This window comes from Nomia melanderi, chromosome 1 (genome assembly GCF_051020985.1).
Source record: "Nomia melanderi isolate GNS246 chromosome 1, iyNomMela1, whole genome shotgun sequence".
NCBI classification, from domain to species: Eukaryota; Metazoa; Arthropoda; class Insecta; order Hymenoptera; family Halictidae; genus Nomia; species Nomia melanderi.
In genome coordinates, this window is record NC_134999.1 from 20,195,794 (window position 1) to 20,217,358 (window position 21,565).

Sequence of the window (21,565 nt, forward strand, 5' to 3'; positions counted from 1 at the left end):
GAACGATCCCGAACATCGATCGAACCTCTCCTATCTCTCCAATCGACAGTGTCTCCGCGATCGATAAAAATAATGTAGAAACTACAAAAAGTAGTCCAGCAGGAGGTACGAAAGTTACTCGCAACGCCGCGGCGTGTCGATCGCGTCGATCGGCCGAATCGAAAGTATGCGATGACACATCGGATCCTCGTTAGAGCCGCGGATTTCATTGCCGATCGTTATGCTTGAGACAATAAATGACTCGCGCGGTCCGCGGCATGACTTATCAACGCCGTGTCCCGATTAGATAAAGCTGTTCCCCGGTACGTTGCCGTCGAACGTTTCCAGTCGCGAGAGGATCGCTCGCCGCGGACCGTGGCTCGTGAAGTTTCGCGGAGGCAGGATTTCGGCGAACGGCAGCGAGAGACGAAGGGAGAGGAAGAAGGAGAAGAAGAGCGCGAGGAGGCTGAATTACGGGTTCGAAAGGGCGCGGATATGGCGGGCTTCGTGGATCGTCTCCCCACGGGAGGTGCTGCGCTGTCGATCGGCCTCTGCTTCTGGCTGGCCGCGCGGAGTGCAGTCGTCGCCGCGCACGGACAGCACGAACATCTGCTCCGTAGACGTGAGTGTGAACACGACCCAGTGGGATTCCCTTTCGTTCACCTCTTCCTGCCCTTTTACCCGCTCGCTCCTTCGTCCTCGCGGAAGGAAACTTCCGCTCGGGGAAATCGGAGAAGGCTGCGCGTATCGTTCGTTCTCGGTTCGGACCGTTCGAGTGCTAAGTGCCAGCCTGTCGGCTAAATTAGTTTATAAACTTGTCTTTGGATTCTTTCGTCCCCTTTCTGTTATTGTTGCCTTGGGAATTACATTGCGTACCGGATAATTATTAGAAAATTAAATTGTGATTTTCAGTGATCGGCTCGTAGGAACAAATTTAATTTATTTAGATATTTGCTGATTGTTTTGTTCCCTTCCTGTTATTGTTGCCTTGGGAATTACATTGCGTACCGGATAATTATTAGAAAATTAAATTGTGATTTTCAGTGATCGGCTCGTAGGAACAAATTTAATTTATTTAGATATTTGCTGATTGTTTTGTTCCCTTTCTGTTATTGTTGCGTTGGGAATTACATTGCGTACCGGATAATTATAGGAAAATTAAATTGTGATTTTCAGTGATCGGCTCGTAGGAACAAATTTAGTTTATTTAGATATTTGCTGATTGTTTTGTTCCCTTTCTGTTATTGGTGGATTGGAAATTACATACCGGCTAATTATCGGAAAATTAAATTGTGATTTTCAGTGAGACTTATAACTATCTATAGAAAACTCAGGTATTTTTATGTAATATATTGTAAATGGAAAGTTAGTTCTAATCAAATTTGATATTTCCTTAAATGCTGTGGTAAATAGGAAGTTATATAGCTAGTCTTTGTGTAAAAACGAGATTTCTCGTTACCAGTACGCAATGTGTTAAACGAAGCGATTGTAGTGTTTAGAATTATTTTGTGTAGAAACAGAAAGTGATTCGACGTGTTTGGCACTTTTTGACTTTGACACTCGGACGTACCGTGAAATGGTGCAGGACTAGTTTTAAAGTTTCATTGGAAATTGCCCGAGTTTCGTTTGAGGTTAAGTCGATTTTTATAGTATCTGGTTAGTTTTTCTACCTTGGTTTTAGAATTAGTCATTTCACTGGTTAAAGTAGGTGCAGATGTGTAGACAGTGTCGGCACGTTTAGTGTTAAGCAGGTTTTCTTCAGGTTTCTTGGACGTTTTGGATACGTGACTCTTATTTCCGGTTTCTTCGTGTATTCGCTGTAATTAAGTGAAACCATTTCAAACCAGTTTTAATTTGTGCGGTAGTTCTATTGTTAGTAGCTTTCGGGAGATTTTTCTGGTTCCGAACGGTGCTGACATGGTCGTTGATACTGTCGAGGTCACCGTGGGTTACGAAGTGCTCGTGTCTCTTTGACCTGTGCTTCTCTGAGGAATTAACTGTCGAGGAATCGTGTTAGAGAAGGAAACAAGGAAGTTTTAGTGTGTTAGACTTTGAAGGTAGAGCAGGAGCTAATCTAGTGTTCACCTTGCAACCCTTATCTTTGTACATTCTATCGAGTCAAGTCAATTACCTCAAGAAAACAGAGATTGAGAGAATTAATCTTCCTTCTGGAAGCATACTATATAACTATAAAAGTATAAAAAGAAAGAAAGAAACTATAAAAAGATCTAGAAATAATGAACAAACGGGTAAATCCTGTAACAACCAAAAAGCACTATCCATTCCATTCAAACTAATAAAACTCAGAAGACATCGAATCATCGACTCAACCACTGACTCATACGAAACATTCGTCATCCATTCACAATATCCAACATACAAATATACAAATCACATTCGATTCAACCTCTTCAAAAGACTGCCAATTGCCATTAGCACCTAACTCACCTCATTAACCCCTTGACGTACTATTTACTTCCATCACTAAGCTCATGTACCATTTTACTATCGACAATTCGGAAGAAATGCAACAAAATTGTCCATCCCACTTCAAATGGAAGCTTCATTTGAAGATAATAAAATGATAATAGCAAAATAGTTTGCTTTGATCCGTGAGTAACGAATAACATCGATTGTTGTCAACACTAGGTCTACGGGCATTTATTGTACAGTTTATTCTACTGTTCCTGGGAAGTTGATATCCGTTCATTTAGATTTTGTAAATTGTAGACGTAGAAATAGACAATCAGGATTCATATTCGTGTAATTGGATCAACGAAAATCGATTGAAACATTCACCAAATAATGTTTCTAAAATTCAATCCGCGTCGAATTGACGCGTTCCGCAAACCTAGTGTTAAATTAGTCCAGAGATCTTCATCGTGAGTCTCACTCGTCATTGTACGGCAAGGGGTTAACACTTCCGTTCACGAATTCTCCACTCTACACTCAAACCATCACATACATCCGACATTCTAATTCATCCTCATCCTTCAAGTCTGAAAGGTTCATTCTGCCGTTCGTTGGCAGATCCAAATCGATCGTTCGCAACGACCGATCAAACGCGATTGTCCACGGACGAGCCGTTCGACAGCTCGATTTGCCGGCTGCCAGTTCGGTGATCTCCTAGAAAGACAATTTCACGGGTCGGGAGTAGCGCGAGTTAGCGAGAAACGATTGAAGCGGGAATGGTTGGGAAGCGGGCCCAGCTAGCCGGCTAGCGATCCTTTCTTCGCCGCGGCGCGGAGGGGGCCGGATCTACGCTGCTGGTTCTCACAGTTAGGTGAATGTCGGGTTGGAACCGCGCGCATAATTAAAGAACAGGGGAGATCGTTCCCTCCCGCCGGCCGATATTTCGGTCTGACGCTCCGCTCGCGAGACGGGATTACGGAACACGGCTCGGAACAATGCTAGGCTGTTGCGCGATATATCCCCGTCGGCCAGCGACACGCGATGTGGAAACAATACAGGCGACGTTTTGGCCCTTGCCGCTGGGACTACCGAGTTTCGACCGAACGGGGACTAGAGGGTTTAATAATTGTCTGAACTTGCGTGTTAGTTTCGATCGCAACGGTTGGAGGGAATTGGGATAGGAAAGTGTACCGGTTCTGAGGAGTATTTGTATTTCTTTCAGAACTGGAAAATGATTATTTTGGGACTGAGATTGTGTTGATTTTAGGTGTGCAATGGACTAGGTTTCGAAGATAATTATTTGAACTTGTTAGCTTCGATCGAAACTGTTGGAGGGAATTGGGATAGGAAAGTGTACCGGTTCTGAGGAGTATTTGTATTTCTTTCAGAACTGGAAAATGATGTGGGACTGAGATCGTGTTGATTTTAGGTGTGCAATGGACTAGGTTTCGAAGATAATTATTTGAACTTGTTAGCTTCGATCGAAACTGTTGGAGGGAATTGGGATAGGAAAGTGTATCGGTTCTGAGGAGTATTTGTATTTCTTTCAGAACTGGAAAATGATTATTTTGGGACTGAGATTGTGTTGATTTTAGGTGTGCAATGGTATGTATTGCTAGAGGGTTAGTCTTTCAACCCATTCGAGACGGCGATTTTTTTTCGAACACGGTCCCCAGGAGCGAAGGACATAAGGACATTATTATTATTGTACACACGGTGTGCAACCGGTCTTGCAGAAAATCAATTGCACACACGGTGTACAATTGGTTTCGAATGGATTAAGGAGGATTGGTTTCAATTTTTTTAGATGTTACTAGAATTTGTTGGTAATATTGCTTTGGTAACTGTTGATTTTTTAATTGTATATGAAAGGTTGGAGATTTGTAAGAGAAAATGCGTATTATCGTTTGGGAACACCTTGCAGGAATGAAGCTATCGAATAGGTGTGGAAATACAAACATGAGCGCGGCAATCGGCGATAACAATGAGACGGAACGAATCGTAACGGTATTTGGGGCAGCCTGACGCTGGTTTCTTTTTGTATTTAAATTGAGCACGGGAGATTCCGCTGGGAAACACGTGGCGCTTCTGTGCAGAGTTTTTATTTTATCGTTTTCCCGGTTTACCGGATTTTCTGAGAGAATGTTCGTTTCTGAAACTCATTTCCTTGCGAATATGTAGTGTCACGTAGTGTCAGCATGTCGCAGCTGTCCTTCTTGACAGTTTCTTCGGTCGATTCGAATGTACCGTGGTCGAAATTGCCATTGCCCGGTGACTCACGAAGATAATTTCCGTTTTACGTTATTCGATACCGAGCGAAGTAGTCGTTATGAATTCGATGAGCGTTCGATCGATGACTCGACAAGTGTACCGTTCAGTTGAACAACCAAACGTTAATGTCATCAATTCGCTGCAAACAGATCTTCTTGGTTGTCCATGTGATTCACCGCCGTTCAACTTTCTCAGATTCGTGTTTCATAGTCATTGAAGGCTGACGTATTCATTGCTAGCCTACTCAGCGGTGACTAGCTCTTTCAGATTGATTGGAAATCATTATCATAAGACGTTTGATGTTGGAACAATGGCCATAGAGTTTATAATAAAATTTCCAAACCTCTGAACTTCCGAACTTTCAAACTATCAAAGTTTGAAACTTCCAACCTTTCAAACTATCAAAGTTTGAAACTTCCAAACTTTCAAACTATCAAAGTTTGAAACTTTGAAACTTTGAAACTATCAAATTTGGGAACTTTCAAACTTTCAAACTTTCAAGCTATCGAATTTGTAAACTTTGAAACTATCAAATTTGGAAACTTTCAAACTTTCAAACTTTCAAATTTAGAAACTTTCAAACTTTTAAATTTTCAAACTTTGAAACTATCAAATTTTTAAATTTTCAAACTTTGAAGCTATCAAATTTGGAAACATTGAAACTTTGAAACTATCAAATTTTCAAACTTTCAAACTTTCAAACTATCAAATTTTGAAGCTATCAGATTTGAAAACTTTCAAACTTTCAAGCTATCGAATTTGTAAACTTTGAAACTATCAAATTTGGAAACTTTCAAACTTTCAAACTTTCAAATTTAGAAACTTTCAAACTTTTAAATTTTCAAACTTTGAAACTATCAAATTTTTAAATTTTCAAACTTTGAAGCTATCAAATTTGGAAACTTTGAAACTTTGAAACTATCAAATTTTCAAACTTCCAAACTTTCAAGCTATCGAATTTGTAAACTTTGAAACTATCAAATTTGGAAACTTTCAAACTTTCAAACTTTCAAATTTAGAAACTTTCAAACTTTTAAATTTTCAAACTTTGAAACTATCAAATTTTTAAATTTTCAAACTTTGAAGCTATCAAATTTGGAAACTTTGAAACTTTGAAACTATCAAATTTTCAAACTTTCAAACTTTCAAGCTATCGAATTTGTAAACTTTGAAACTATCAAATTTGGAAACTTTCAAACTTTCAAACTTTCAAATTTAGAAACTTTCAAACTTTTAAATTTTCAAACTTTGAAACTATCAAATTTTTAAATTTTCAAACTTTGAAGCTATCAAATTTGGAAACTTTGAAACTTTGAAACTATCAAATTTTCAAACTTTCAAACTTTCAAACTATCAAATTTTGAAGCTTTGAAACTTTGAAACTTTGAAACTTTGAAAATTTGAAACTATAAAATTTGGAAACTTTGAAACTTCCAAATTTTCATCTCCAATTAAAGCCTGATTAATATGAGAAAACCGTGTTTAGTAAGCCAATTAACCAGGAAATAGGATAAAATAAGAAACCACTAATTGTAACACTGTGTGTCTCCGTCGCGGGACAACTAAATGCCGCGCGAAACCCTGAAGATTCTCGTGGCAGTGAACGTGTTAATGTTACAGTCGCGAGTTAACAAGAGCGCGCGGTAATAATGGGAACGGGTTCGAAAGGACGAGACGAGTCGAGACGCCTAACAATGGCTTCTGTGTTCGTACGTGCCAGGCCTGTTACATAACAGGTCGAAACTATGGAAGCGGAGTAACGCTGAAGTCGGTGATCGATCGCTAACCTTCGCGTCTAGAGCGCCGGCGAACGGGTTCATAGGTTCCGCCGACGACCGGAAAAGGCTTCAGGCTCGGGTCGATTCCGGGAAGATCGAAATTGCGCATTGTTACGATATAATGTCTTTTCATTCTCGTAACGATCGTAATATCCATAATATTTCAATCTTCCGACGTGAAACAAGAGAAGGATATCTGATACCACCTTGAATCATTTATCTGTGATTGAACGATCGTTAATAGAATTATCGGAAGGTCTTATTGAATAAATCAAATGACATCATAGATATATTCAGTCAATCTATCCTCAAAGTTACCACTTCAACATCCCTTTAACATTCATTATACGTCTTATTTTCGAATTATTTTCTATTATTCTACTATTATATTATTCTCTGATTTCCTTAATTGTATTTTTCATACTGAAATTACTATCTCTTAATTTAATATATCGTGTCAACGGGTTTATAGAATAAAATCGAATCAAATGGAGGAGTGTACAACGTGTTCGATGTAATGGAATCGAGTTTTCGATATTCCCGGATTCGCGTGGCAGCAATTAACCGCAGGCGCGACGATCCACCCGTCTAATTACAGCTAAACGCGACCAAGGATCGCGCGCGTCGGATCGGTGATTTCACGCGCGCTAGTCACCGGTGACGCAACGGAATCTGTTACGCTCGCCGATGTCGCGGCCGTTGTAAAACGCTGCTCGCCGAACGGTTTAATTTGTTCGCTGGTTCGCGTACAAACGAGACAAATTGCACGTTATAATTGCGCGAACGTGCGCGCGCGCGTGCACGTCGGACTACCAACGAACACAGCGTCCTGATAATTATCGTTGATCGAGTAGTAAATTCGGCGGACGTTTATTCAGCGGCGTTTAACCCAGTTCTGTTGTCGATCGATAGACCTGCCGGCCCTCGTAACAATAGCAACCACTCGTTTTCGTGAAACGGCGCAACGTGCTCGTGTTATTTCGTTTCGTGCGCCGGCTACTGAAATCGCAATTGTTTTATGCTTCAACGGAGAATTGCTGTAATTGATGGGAGATGGGATGGGTAACTGGGAAATGGTGAGTTTCGTATTTTCTGTACTTGAATGCTCGAATGTTTGGAAGTTCGGAAGTGTGGTACTTGGGAACTTTGAAACCTGGTAACTTGGACACTTGGGAACTTGGAAACTTTGAAACTTTGCACCTTGGTTACTTGGTTACTTGGAAACATGGAAACTTTGAAACTTTGAAACCTGGTAACTTGGACACTTGGGAACTTGGAAACTTTGAAACTTTGCACCTTGGTTACTTGGTTACTTGGAAAAATGGAAACTTTGAAACTTTGAAACTTGATAACTTGGAGACTTGGAATCTTTGAAACTTTGAAACTTTGAAACTTTGAAACTTTGAAACTTTGCACCTTGGTTACTTGGTTACTTGGAAACATGGAAACTTTGAAACTTTGCACCTTGGTTACTTGGTTACTTGGTAACTTGATTACTTGGAAACATGGAAACATGGAAACTTTGAAACTTTGAAACCTGATAACTTGGAGACTTGGAATCTTTGAAACTTTGAAACTTTGAAACTTTGCACCTTGGTTACTTAGTTACTTGGTAACTTGATTACTTGGAAACTTGGAAACTTGGAAACTTTGAAATTTGCACCTTGGTTACTTGGTTACTTGATAATTTGATTACTTGGAATCTTGGAAATTTTGAAACTTTGAAACTTTGCACTTTGGTTACTTGGTAACTTGGAAACTTGGAAACTTTGAAACTTTGCACCTTGATTACTTGGTAATTTGGAAATTTGGAAACTTTGAAACTTCGAAACTTCGAAACTTTGCAGCTTGGTTACTTGGTAACTTGATTACTTGGAATCTTGGAAATTTGGAAACTTTGAAACTTTGCACGTTGGTTACTTGGTAACTTGGAAACTTGGAAACTTTGAAACTTTGCACCTTAATTACTTGGTAATTTGGAAATTTGGAAACTTTGAAAGTTTGAAACTTTGAAACTTCGAAACTTCGAAACTTCGAAACTTCGAAACTTCAAAACTTTGATACATCGAAGCTCTGAAAGAGATAAAGCTCAAACTTCCAAGCATCCAAAACCATTATCTCCAAACCCCTAAAACCGTACAGCGTTCGCAATCAACAGTCCGAACCACTCGAAGCTCTATCCCCCCGGCAAAACCATCGAATAAAAGTGTAACGAACCGTCAAGCATCTTCTCGAAGGCACGTTCCATTACAAAAACAGGGTGTGTTCGATTTCCACGAGTGTTTGTGAACACGGTTCGCAAACAGTGTCTCGGTGACGTGATGCGCGACAACGGACCTAGCCATCGCCGCGATTACATGCCCGGAACGGAGTTGCGTAACGCGCTCGTGAATCGCGGAAGATCGTGAAGAGACACGACGACCGGTGGCTGAGGATTCTGGGCTGGACGAGTCAGGACCGGCGGGAGGACGAGGGAACAAACGATCCTCGAGATCGGGAATGACGGCGTCTCCGCTCGAGCTGATGGAACGACCAGAAGAAGACGTTCCAGAGGCGGCGCGAGGATGACGCCGACCAGGACGGTGGCTGGCCTGTCGAGATTGCTGTTCCTCGTGCCTGTCACCGTCTGCGCGACCATTTCCTACGGGAACCAGGAACCACCGCGCTGCCAAGACCGAACGCCGCCCCCTCGTACGTATGGGACCCATGGCGTCAAACCTAGTATCCTAAATCTTCCGAATTAAACATTCATTTCTCAAGGATTCTTCTGTTGCTATGCACCAGTAATAAACTGAAACCTACCGATGCATTGAAATGTAACTTACTGCGAGGCAGATCATTATTTATAGATTCACGCTGCGAGTAATCCACTGGAACATGGATTCTAAAGTACAAGTTTACGTTGAGAGTAATTTCATTCTATATATTGCAGGATAGATAATCCGATACATTCGTGAAAGTAATTGGAAGTATATATTTATATCGCAGAATTGGGTACGGTAATGATGTTTGTTTAGAATGTGCCTCCATAACGTGAAATATGGTTACTTGGGAACTTGGACACTTTGAAACTTTGCACCTTGGTTACTTGGTAATTTTGAAACTTGGAAACATTGCGGATTTAATAGGAGTTCTATTGTGATATTTTCCTAAGTGTATTTTCTTCGTATAGTTTGAAGCACGTTGCTCTCTGTTTCACGTTTTCCTCCGGTAGAGGAAAATGCAGAGGGAAAATCGTATTGAATCTCATTACTGAGTTACGTGTCGACACGATCGGTTTTCATGGGAATTCGAGAAACGAAGGACTGTCGGAACGCGTACGCTGCAGAAATTCCGGGAAACGCGATATCCTGAGGTTCTCCGGTGTCTCGGGGACCACGTGCTCGCGAAGATAATCGTATTTAAATAGTCGGACGTTTAACGTAACAGAAACGTGCGTTTTCCTCTTTTCCAGAGACCTTGGCCAAGTGTCGATACGACGACGACTGCATGAGGAACGCTTATTGTTGGAACCAGGAAGCCTGTCTGTGCAAAGAAGATTACATCGTCTATAAGAATCGCACGCACGTCGAATGCTTAAAAGGTAACCCTTTCGCCTGAGTCTTTATTAATACCGCCTCTCGATCTATAGCTCGTTCACATGGAACTATCGTAAATGTTACGATCGGCATAAATATTACGTCACAATTGAATTCGATTACCAAACAGCGTCGGACTCTTCAGCCTTAATAAAGTTAGAAGTGAACAGAGATATTATAGGAAACCATGAGAAAATGGTAACGAGAGATAACAAAGAAATTATACTAAATTAATTGTATTTAGAGATGAAGATATTCTTATTTATTGTCACACTATCGTTACAATCATCATTAAAAGATTATAGAAAAACATGAGAAAATAGTAACGAGAGATAACAAAGAAATTATACTAAATTATGTTACTGTATTTAGATAAAGATATTCTTATTTATTGTCACATCATTACAATCATCGTTAAATGCACGATGTTAAGGTGCAAAATATACGAAAACGAACACAATATTAAATTATTTCATTGAATCGCGTTGTTATGCAGGTTTGCTGCACGTCGCCACATTAGGTAGCATTATTTACAACATAAGAATGTTTTCAAGTAATCATCGTTTAATTGAGGAAATTGCAGTAACTGAATTTGGGCGGGGATCACCGGTGAGCCCCACAGTATTCAATGTATTAACAACACCTAATTATTAACAATCGTCGCGTGGAGAGTATCCGAACGAATCCCGAGTCCCGCATCGCGCAGCGTTCCCTTTCGCTGGATCATCGCCGGCCTTGATCCCCAACAGTGGCGACGTTACCAAAATTCCCGGTCGGTAATTTTCTCATTAGCTCCCTTCCGGTTTAATCCCTGGCAAGTGTCAATTCGACCAAGTTAAAATTACGACGACGAACGTCGGCAACGTGGACAACCGTAATCGAACGATCCGGTCGGAAGTGTTTGTTCACCGGCGTAGACTGAATTGGGAGCCGTTCGATCGAGAAAAGTCCCGATTAATCGTGATTGCCCGGCGCGGCGAGTCGTACGAATCGGTGTCGCCGACCTCGGAAACGTGATTCCACGGGGATCCTTCGTTCGCTCGTATTCCTAGCCCCGTGTCCCTTTCTCACGGCCTCCCGGCACTTGGAGCGTGTCGTTCGTCGTGCTCGCCGAACCGACAAAAATTAAACCATATTTCCCTCCTCCTTCTGCCGCGAACCATCATCCAGCATTCCGTGGAAAAACATCACTCGTTCCTGGAGAAAGACGAGTGCGGCTCGCAACAGCGAAGCGCTCTTTCGTATTAACCCTTTGCACTCGGAAGTTTTTCACTGGAATCATTCGACACTTTTCGATGAAACATGGGCGACAGTATTTGAAACGAAGTAATGAGAAAACGTGCGTCAATTAAGAAACAAAGCTATTTTATATAAATATTTCACATATTGATGCATTGTACAAAACTTAATATTATATATAACACTTTGTAAGTTTGTTATATCAAATGAAATGGTGAGTGAGAGTCACCTCTCGAGCGCAAAGGGTTAACACGTTGAACGCCGCACGGTTCGTAGAGCAAAGTCCACAAAATGGAAAAAATATAATACTACATCAGTTGATTGAATTGTATTATTATTATTGCGCAAATTATTGACAAAAATTAAACAATATTTCCCTCCTTCTGCCGCGAAAAACATCACTCGTGGAGAAAGACGAGTGCGGCTCGCAACAGCGAAGCGCTCTTTCGCATTAACCCTTTGCACTCGGAAGTTTTTCACTAGAAATATTTGAACATTTTCTGATGATTCGTCGTTTAATTAAGTGAACTATAGTAAGTCGATCTGGTTGGTGGTACATTTGGTGGTCTGATTATCCATATTTTAAATGGATAATCAATTCGAATCAAATTTTATATTTTTCTCAACGCTGCGGTAATTAGCGAAGTTGCATAGCCAAGTGTCTTTATACAACCAACATCAATAAAGTAAATTGTTAGTTTCCACGATAAACAATTTCATTCAGGTAAATCTCTTTCTGAATTAGGTCGATGCGTCCATCGATTTTTTGCGTTTTCCTGAAAAATGGTCGACGACTGATGCCAGATTAATTACTTGTCTACTTTAACCCTTAGCACTCCAGGTTGTTTTGTAATCAGCAATTGCGACTAATTTTTATAGTATTCCTAGCTTCCATCTTTTATTTTCCTTCTTAATGTAAAATTTGGATGTGTGGAAAATCGAAGAATTTTAGCATAGTTTCTTTAAGATTCATTGAAATATTAAATATTATTACCGGTGCAATATTGGAGCCTGCATGGTTCAAAGGGTTAAAGCGTTAAGGAAGAAAAAGAGTAACGTTCCCGACGAAAACAATCTGTTTCAGTGGCGAACTCCATAGGAGACGCATGCGTGGCGGATGTCCAGTGCCGCGTGACCTTCGCCCCCTATTCCGAGTGCCGGCAGAATATCTGCCAGTGTTCCGACGGGTCCCACTACGTCGACGGAAGATGCTACGAGTCTGTCGGTGAGATTTACGCGCTTAGCTTCTGGTAAACTGCTCTCGTTTCTATTCAACCTCTGCGTTGAAACCTCGCTGATGAAATACCCCTAGCCGCCGATGAAAAGAGGCTCGTGACGCGTGTCCCTGATTCCTCTATGGACCTCCGAATAGCTGGAGGACGTTGCTTAAGGGTTGCCGGAGTTAACTGCTTGCGGACTTAGCTGCGGAAGATTCACGCTAGAACTAAACCGACTTCTCCAGATTTCTTTACAGAAACTGCAAGCGTGTGTCTATTAACCCCTTGACCTACAACGAGTTAGACTCGTGGTGAAGATTTTCAACATGATTCAACAAACATATGTATTACTCAGTTGATTCGAAATCAAAATATTATTCCTTTGTAATCAACTATTATACATAAAAGGAAATATAGGCATAACATATGCTTAGAATTTTTCTCTTTTTCCAATAAATTATTAATGACAAAGCAGCCGTATCGACCAGAGTTTAGAAATATATCATAGGCCAAGGGGTTAATACTTCAACGGTATGGATGTTTGTTCTACACTTTATTCAATTGTCCATAGAAAACTAGCTTCAAAAGCAAAGTATTGCAATACTGCACGAATCAAAATCGACTGAAACTGTTACGAAATAACGCTTAAGAAATTCAATATCCAAATTGAGTTCCGTGGATCTATCGTTAATTGGTTTATAATTCATTTTGGGTATTAACGAATCAACTTGTTTAACCCTTTGCACTCGAGAATATTTTTCTCAAGAAATATTCATTGCTTTCTAATGAAATATCGATGATACTTTTGACAACTAACATAAAGAAATACCTTGCATAAATTATGTGACAGGGCTATTTCATTTCGATGTTCCATGTGTTGATACATCATAGACAATTTAATATTGAATTTGAGATTTTATCATTTTCTTGGGTCAAATCAAATGGCGACTGAAAGGCGCCTCTCGAGTGCAAAGGGTTAACTCCTCGAAGCTCGTGCACCTTCCAGCAACTATAAACGAATAAACCAGTCATGGCTCGCTTCGACCCATCGGCAGCTCCAGCTAATCTTATCAGTTGATATCTAACATCAAAGTGATTATCTTCGTCCAATCTTTCAAAGTTCGACTTTCAACTGACAAGTTCCACGTTGAAAATCAGCGTCGAATCTCAAACTCCAAACTCCGATCCAAAGAAATCATATTCTACGATCTATCTAATACACTTTAGATCTCGTTAGATCACACCTACAACCCAGGCTCTGATCAAAATAAATCACTTTCTCAAGATAGTCGTCTCGTTCTTCAGGCATAGGACAGATCTGCCAGTCGAACCGCAACTGCTACATCACGAACAGCTACTGCGTGACAGGGTTCTGCGCGTGCACCTTGAAATACCATCCGAATCCTCGCAACGACGGTTGCATACCGAGCGCGGGTAAGTCCTCTGGTATCCACCTGCGCGTCCGCGGCTGTTATCGATTTGAAAACGCGAATTTCCGCAGACCTCGGCGACCAGTGCTCGAACGATTACGAGTGCGTCGTGGAGAACTCGAGGTGCACCGACGTCTGCTCGTGCAGGGTGGACCACGTGATGTCGGGCGATGGTAAGCGGTGTCTGAAGGCTGCCAATTCCGTGGGCGAACCGTGTCAAGAGGACTCTCAGTGCCAGCTGTTCCTGAAGCACAGCAAATGCGGCTCGGACGGCAAGTGCCGGTGCCTCGACGACTTCCATCAGCGCGGCTCCGTCTGCTACAAGAACGTCGGTAAGTTGTTGACGAATTCGCTGGTAAATTGGCTAAACAGATAGGTAGCATACGGAATAAGGTAGACTTGAGAAATGTGTTTGATAAGTATATTTTCTCGGGAAGGTTACATGTTTCTATCAAGCTCTCGACTTGCTGCGGGTGAATTCGAATTTGGACCTCTGTAGTTGCTGTTCATCTTACAGTAACTTGTATTGAGCGATTGGACTGGATATATGACACCCTCTTGCGGTGTAGTAGCGATTGATAAATCATTTTCGACAGAGGTTTCGTTCTTAAAGTGCTAATGACAGTCATAGTGTCTGGTTTTGATCTATTTGTAACGAACTCTGTTGCTTTTCGTTTACCTTCTCCAATTAGGAAGCGTGTTATTTATTGTAAGAACAGTATCTAATGATATTCCGCTTTCAGCGTTGAAGGAACGATGCCGGAGCCACAACGAGTGCGTCACGTCGACGTACAAGGACTCGTTCTCCGTTGAGCCGATGAACGTCGACTGCATAGACGGTGAGGTTCGAAACCGTTCGAGAAGGGAATCAAATAACGTCTAACGAGTATTTTTATCTGTTTCCAAGGTGTCTGTTCCTGCTCTAACGACTACATCATGACGGAAGAGCTGCACGACTGCGTCCGGTACAGCGATAGCGGTAACTGCTCTTCTATCAGTAGCTATCCTCGACTCACCATAATTGCTATTCTACCGTTATCGACATTTACACATATATACATACAGCTGAAAATCTAAATCTTCATCCCAGTCCTGTGAAATCATTCAACGAACTGTAACCGATCCACAGGCGCCGCAGCAGCAACCTGGACGCTGTCTTCCCTGGCCCTCGCTCTGTTAGTCTCAACGAGTCTCTCGCTTTGAAGCTCCCGAGGCTTCGATCGTCCGAATCACGAGGACTGTTCAGGCGTCACCGGAGTATCGACGACTCCATCGACTGTACATACGCTGCGCGGGAAGGAACGTACCGCTACCAAAGATAAAATCCATTTCCTCGATAGAACGTTAACGAAGCAACAGCGGCGACTTACGTTCGCGCAAACTATTCATATCGTACTGGTTGTATCTCGATCGTTTCTATTTAAATATACTCGCGTCGACGCGGGAGACACTCGAATCCTCTGCCGCGTCCCTTTGAACGCCGGTTTCCACTCCCTTTTGATCATGTCCGCCGCTTTCTCCGCGATCATGTACACCGGCGCGTTCGTGTGGCCGGATATCAAGGTTGGTATCACGCTGGCGTCCACCACGCGGAGACCATTGATCCCGTGGACCCGCAGTCTATGGTCCACCACGCCGGAGTTCTTCCTCGGCGCCATCTTGCACGTGCCCGCGAAGTGACCCAGGGTCGTGCTCACGTGCCGGGCGACGCAGGCCCAGTAGGGGTCAGTGTTGAACCTGTTCGTCTCGCAGCCTGGGAACGCCACGGGCAGCAGCGTCGCGTTGTAGCGGTCGAAAGACCTCGTCGAAGCGACTGCTAGGGCCTGCAAGCAGTTTTAGGCGATCTTACACGGTGATTTTCGCAGAGATGGCCTGGTTCTGTTTAGATTGCGAATTGAAATCGGAAGTATTAACCCTTTGCAGTCCGAGCAATTTTTATGACCTCTTAGCGACTTTAAACCATTTTTACTATGAACTACTAGGAGTATTTGCAATGGCGCGTGTTTCTGTGGAAGATTGAGGATCCTTTGTCATGGGAGAAAACAGGATTGCAACAGGCTGAATGTTAGTAAATTATAATTTGATATAAATTGTATACTTTCAATACTGAATTTTGCATAGAGGTCTGTTTACATTTTTTTAGGAGAATTTAGTTCCGGAAGTGTCTCGTTTTGTTAGATGTTGATGGTATTTTTCTTAAGAAAGTGGGCGATCTCTCCCTGATTTGTATTAATTAGATGCTTGCAAAAAGATCGATTCATGTTAGATGGTTTAGAACGCTTGGAAGATCATAGAAGCATTCGGAATAATCGACGAGGTTCGGTATACTCACACTTTTGATTCCTCTAACCATAGTCCTCAAATCATGTTCATGATCGTAATAGTTGATATCGAAGATAGGGGGATCCATGGGATCGGACGAGTTCAAAGTAACTCGCCCCCTGCTTTTCGGGTGCAACAGCACTGGAACTATACTGAAAGCGTCCAGACCTATATAATCAGAGAACACGTCTCTGTAAAACTCCTCCGACAATCCCAGTAACCCTCTGTAGCTTCCAGAAGTGTCCCCTGTTAATGCGCTTATCCCCAGTACTAATTCAATATCAGGGACACTCGTCTCCTTCCTTTGATTCGTAGGAGAGTCCAATTTTGATTTAAAGTATCCGGAGTCGACGCTAATGGAGGACACATTCGGCGGTGCAACTGGAAAGCAAGAGGATTTCATATAGACAGTACGATACAATACAATCAGTTTACATTAGTTACTATAAAGTTCATAGGAACTACAGAGATCTAAACTGGAATTCACCTCTTAGCAAACCGAAAGCTTTTCCCTAGAAATATTGAACTTCCAGATAAGAAAATATAATTAAGAAACAAAGCTAATTTATTTTAATATTTCACACAATGCATTAGTAAATATAACAAAGCTTACGTTAAATATCGAACTTCATCATTTTGCTATATTAAATCAAGAGGTGACAGTCACTTCTCGAGTGTGAAGGGTTAACACTAGATTCACGGATATTGAATGCTTCAAACATTATTTCGTAATTTAAATCGATTTTAATTGGTGAAGTCACGCGACTACACACTACACTTCTCTGTTCTCGAAACTCTAATTTCCACGACCTACGTGAACAAGCATAAAAGCCTTCTGGAAGCGATAGAATACAATGTAGAATGAACTTGCGTAAATCTAGTGTGAACCCTTTGCACTTCAGAGGCTTTCAGTCGCCATACGATTTGATAGATCAAAATGATCGAACTCAATATTAAGCATAATGTATTAGTACGCGAGATACTGAAATCAACTACCGTTGTTCCTTAATTCATACGTAATTTCTTAAGTCGATTCCAAAGAATGTCTATATCTGGTCAAATGACATGTACTTTTAGTGGAAAACTTTCGAGTGCAAAGGGTTAAGAACATTCCACGCGACCACGGGGATCACCTTTTCCATCAGGTCGAGACGATCCTTTCGGTTTTCGTCTAGTATCGACGAAAGCGAGACCCTCCGCGCCACCGGGCACGGTCAGCGGACCGGTTCCCTTGACGAAGTAGTCGAAAGTGTTGGCCAGATTCGAGGCGAGACGCGGCTCGACGATGGTCACGCTCTCGTTCACGAGAAAGGTCAGCGCCGACATGCTCACGTGGTCCTGAAGATTGTAGCCGACCGGCAGATCCTCGATCACGTCGATCTTCAAGGCCTTCAGACGATCTCTAGGCCCTATCCCGGACAGCATCAGCAGTTGCGGCGAGTTCAAGGCTCCTGGATGAAACACGAGCGATGGGAGTAACGAAAAGATCTCCACGCGTTACGATACACGCCGCGCACCGCGTCCGAACACGCGTGAACCGGTATTGGCGGATCGGAAGTCTAGCCTTAATGCCCGCTAATTCGGCTTTTTGCGACGATCATGGATCTCATTATAGAAACTAACGACGCAGCTCGGAGAGAAGAGATTTCGAAATGCCTCGTCATCGCGTAATAAACTGAAAAAAACCGGAAATCTGGAGGCGAGCTGAAGCGACGCGAGTCTCGCGAGATCGATGCATGCGTCGGCAACGTGTATCGACCTTCGTAAATAAATTAAATAGATTTATACGAATGTTAGAGAACGTAATCGAAGAAATGGTGCTACGGTGGAATATAGTTTTCCCGAATAGTTGTCGCAAAAAGCACCGTAGTTTAAATAATTTACGCGTATCTTCGTTCCAGGCGCGTTCCGTGCAATTCTGTACTTTCAAGTGTCCCATAAATGCAAAGAGGTCCGCAGGAACTTTCGTAATGAACGTTTGCGAGCAGTTCTCGGCGTCACCTGCTGAGAGTATGATCTCCTTGCGAGCTGTCGCGTACAGTTTCCTGCCATTCTTGACGAATTCCACGCCCACTGCGGTTTTCGTGGTACGGTCGACGATGATCCTGGTGACTCTAGAGAATTTTGATAGATGGAAGTTCGGTCTGTCGCGGATAGGTCGCAAGAAAGCCTTGTTCGCACTGACCCTGCGACCGTTCCGCAAATGTACCTGCGCGGTTGAGAACCCGATCAGCTTGTCGGTGTTATAATCGATTACGTCATAACCCAGTTCCTTGCCCGCTCGGAGAAAACGTTCCCTCAGCGGGGAGACGTACGGAGAGGTCGTGACGTCGAGGTATCCTCCGTGACCATGGAATCTGATCGAAGAATTCGTCTCGGTATAGCAGAGTCCGGTTGATCAGAATGAATCGCTTAGCTTAGGGGATCGAGGATGTTTGTCTCTGAGTAAGGCTGTCGATTTTGCAACTCAGAAATCGAGGTGTTTTAATGGACGAAAGAGGAAAACGAACGTTGCTTACGAATTTATAATTACTTCGAATCTGCGGATCGAGGCCTAGGACAAACAATCCTTCCTTCTCATGAATTGATAATTCTCAACTATTTACTTCTTAATTTAAGTATCCATTATTCTTTACCCCGTCACTTCGAAAGTAAAGATTGACCCTTGGCACTCAGAAAGTAGGCGATATTCTTTAACACTAGATTTACAGACGATCTCTACTTTATTCTATTCTCCCTAAGAAACCACGCGTCGATATAAATCGCGAAAATTCTAGCTCCAGAGTATTGCAATGCGTAACTGCACGAATCAAACCGACTGAAACTTACGAAACAACGCTCAAAAAATTCAATACCCGTCAAACTGACAGGTCCCGTGAATCTAGTGTTAATACCACTATATTACCTCTTTCCCAATGATTCCCAAACTCTCGCATTACGTCACTCGCCGTTGCATCGCATACATCTCGAACAAATTTTACGTAATCGTTCGATCGAGTGAATTGTAATAATCCGATTCAGAGGTCACCGATGAACGTTCAACGTTAAGAAGATTCGGTTGCCAGAGCCAATATCGTTAAAGCGTTCATTATCGAACCGTTAATAATCAATGGCTACTAAACACTATTCCAATATCCCACACAGCGACGCGTTCCGCGGAGTAAATACGAAACTTCGTAATTCTCGAGCCAATCAGATGGCGGGAGTCGCGTCACGAGTGCCAAGGGTTAACACTAAATCCCGAATGATCTCTGCGAGCCATCAAATCGAAAGCACTTCTCATTCGAGCGGCACGCTCGGCTAAACCGGGGCCCATAGATCTCAGAACAGTACCTGAGGTCACGATCCGGGAGCTTGCAGTTCTCGGACTTCCTGAAATACGGCAGTACGTCCCGGTAACTCCATCCTGGATTGCCCTGCGCAGCCCAGTCATCGTAATCAGCCGGCGAACCCCTCGAATATATCATGAAGTTGACCACCGAGCTGCCGCCGACCGCTCTGCCGCCCGGCATGTTGCACCGACCCTCTTTCATCGACAGACAGTAGCCGCCGGTCCCGTCCGAGCTCCTCGGCCTCGGCTCGCTCCTGTACAGCCGCACGTAGTCCGTCACGTGGAGGACCGGCGCTATCAGCGGTATGTCCGTCAGGAACATCTCGTCTTTGCCCTCTTCCAGCAGCAACACGGTCCACCTCGGGTTTTCGGTCAGACGGTTCGTGAGCAACGAGCCACCGGAACCGGCGCCGATCACGATGAAATCGTATTCGCCGGACGCCGACGACTCGTCGCGCACGGAGTCGTCCGGCGTCGACGGTAATCCCGAGAACATGTGGTACACGGTGTCCAGGAGGGCCGGTGAGAGGATGCACTGAGCTCCAGAGAGGAATAGGATCGTTGCTAATAGCCTCGGCATTGCTGAGTTTTAAAACTTTCAGGTTCGTCTGAGGTCAGGTGTGCTTTTGGAGTCCTGAAGGTTGAGGTAGTCTTGTGTTTTAGGTCTTGGATCTGAGTCTTCTTGATCTTCGAGTTAATTTACTTCTTATTTGCTTCGTAGTCTTGACGTTTCATTGACTCAGCTTTGATTTAAGTTTCATCGACACAGCTTTGATTTAAGTTTCGTCCACACAGCTTTGATCTTCAAGTTTCGTTAACTCAGCTTCGATTTTCAAGTTTCGTTAACTCAGATTTTATTTAAGTTTCGTTAACTCAGCTTTGATTAAAGTTTCGTTAACTCAGCTTTGATTTTCAAGTTTCATCTTGAAAGACACAGCTTTTTGCAAATTCCATTAACTCGGTTCCAATCTTCCTTCCAAATCCTCCTAAGGTTACTTATATCTTGCCTCCAGATTAGCTGGAACCTTGATATTCCCCTAATCCGACTTCACTCAACTTCAATTGCCAAATCAAACGCGTCCGACGACTCTCGAACAACTCGAGGAAACTCGAAGCATTCGTCGCACTGATACACTCGTGAACACGTTTCCCAGAGTCCCAAGGTCGAAGGGTCGCAGCTCTGTCGACTTCGATTCAACTTTAGCCCGAATTACGCGAGAATCACGCACGCCCATCGTGTGCAGCTCTCGCGAGCTTTATGATCGGAGACCGGGTTTCGTTGGGACGAAATCATCGAACGATCGGCGCCGAGCGGGTGGGACACCTGGAATCCTCGATAGCGTTCATACGATCAAGGCTTCGTGACGCAAGCCGGGACGCGCCGAGTCGCCTCGCGCTGCCGGACGAATACCAATCGCGTCGGTGTCCGACTCGTCAAAGAAATTGGGCGACGATACCTCGAATTAAATGGAGCGGCGTCGCTCGTCGAATGAACAATTGGACGTCCCGGCGTGACACTGGATACCGAGTGTCAATGTCAATGACGGTCGTAGCACCGCGCAACTATCAACTCCACCATTTCCGAAGTTGAACGCCGCCGAGAGGACGATGCAAGTTGCGAAAGGTTGTTGATGTTCTCACGTCTTCTCCGACACCGTTTCGATTAGCATTTCGAAACACTGTTGCCACTTTATCGCGACCTCGTATCTTCTCCCCGCGGAATGGAAGATTAATCGAATTCATTGTTTTGAAACGCATCTCCATGTAAATCCCATTTAAGCAGCTTCGCGCGTCTTTGTGGCTGCAACGCAGCGATCATCGTCGGATCGTCGTCCTTTAACGCGTTAAACGAAGCTAGTTAGATCCTGACTCGCCAAGAGCGCGAACTGAAAACGAAACTTCGTTGTTAGCACTTCGTTTAGCGCGTCGCCTGTGCGGAGGAACTCGCTGCCACCGGTTGCGAACGGTTCGATGAGATTTTCCCTCGAATTCGACGGTAATTCGAGTT

At 43.2% G+C, this 21,565-nt stretch overlaps 2 protein-coding genes across 9 annotated transcripts; one reads left to right on the forward strand and one right to left on the reverse strand.

The window, feature by feature from the left end:
- The first annotated feature begins 156 nt into the window (after positions 1-156).
- Positions 157-15,350, forward strand: LOC116432674 (uncharacterized). Of its 8 annotated transcripts, none has more exons than XM_031989872.2 (10): positions 578-601; positions 1,283-1,313; positions 8,583-9,131; positions 9,895-10,023; positions 12,342-12,482; positions 13,780-13,908; positions 13,976-14,236; positions 14,648-14,743; positions 14,812-14,883; positions 15,034-15,350. In XM_031989872.2, exons 3-10 carry the CDS (start codon positions 9,005-9,007, stop codon positions 15,105-15,107), a joined length of 1,029 nt encoding a protein of 342 aa, XP_031845732.1. In that variant the 5' UTR covers positions 578-601; positions 1,283-1,313; positions 8,583-9,004; the 3' UTR covers positions 15,108-15,350. The 8 variants fall into 8 exon arrangements, with proteins under 8 accessions (XP_031845742.1, XP_031845730.1, XP_031845731.1 ...); XM_031989878.2 differs by having other exon boundaries at positions 580-601; positions 8,599-9,131; XM_031989870.2 differs by lacking the exon at positions 1,283-1,313 and having other exon boundaries at positions 465-601.
- Positions 15,290-20,449, reverse strand: LOC116432709 (glucose dehydrogenase [FAD, quinone]). The gene is made up of 5 exons (XM_031989952.2): positions 19,560-20,449; positions 18,228-18,583; positions 17,360-17,677; positions 16,237-16,607; positions 15,290-15,727 (listed from the first exon to the last, which is right to left on the reverse strand). Exons 1-5 carry the CDS (start codon positions 20,135-20,137, stop codon positions 15,290-15,292), a joined length of 2,061 nt encoding a protein of 686 aa, XP_031845812.1. The 5' UTR covers positions 20,138-20,449.
- Between the last annotated feature and the right edge of the window lie 1,116 nt (positions 20,450-21,565).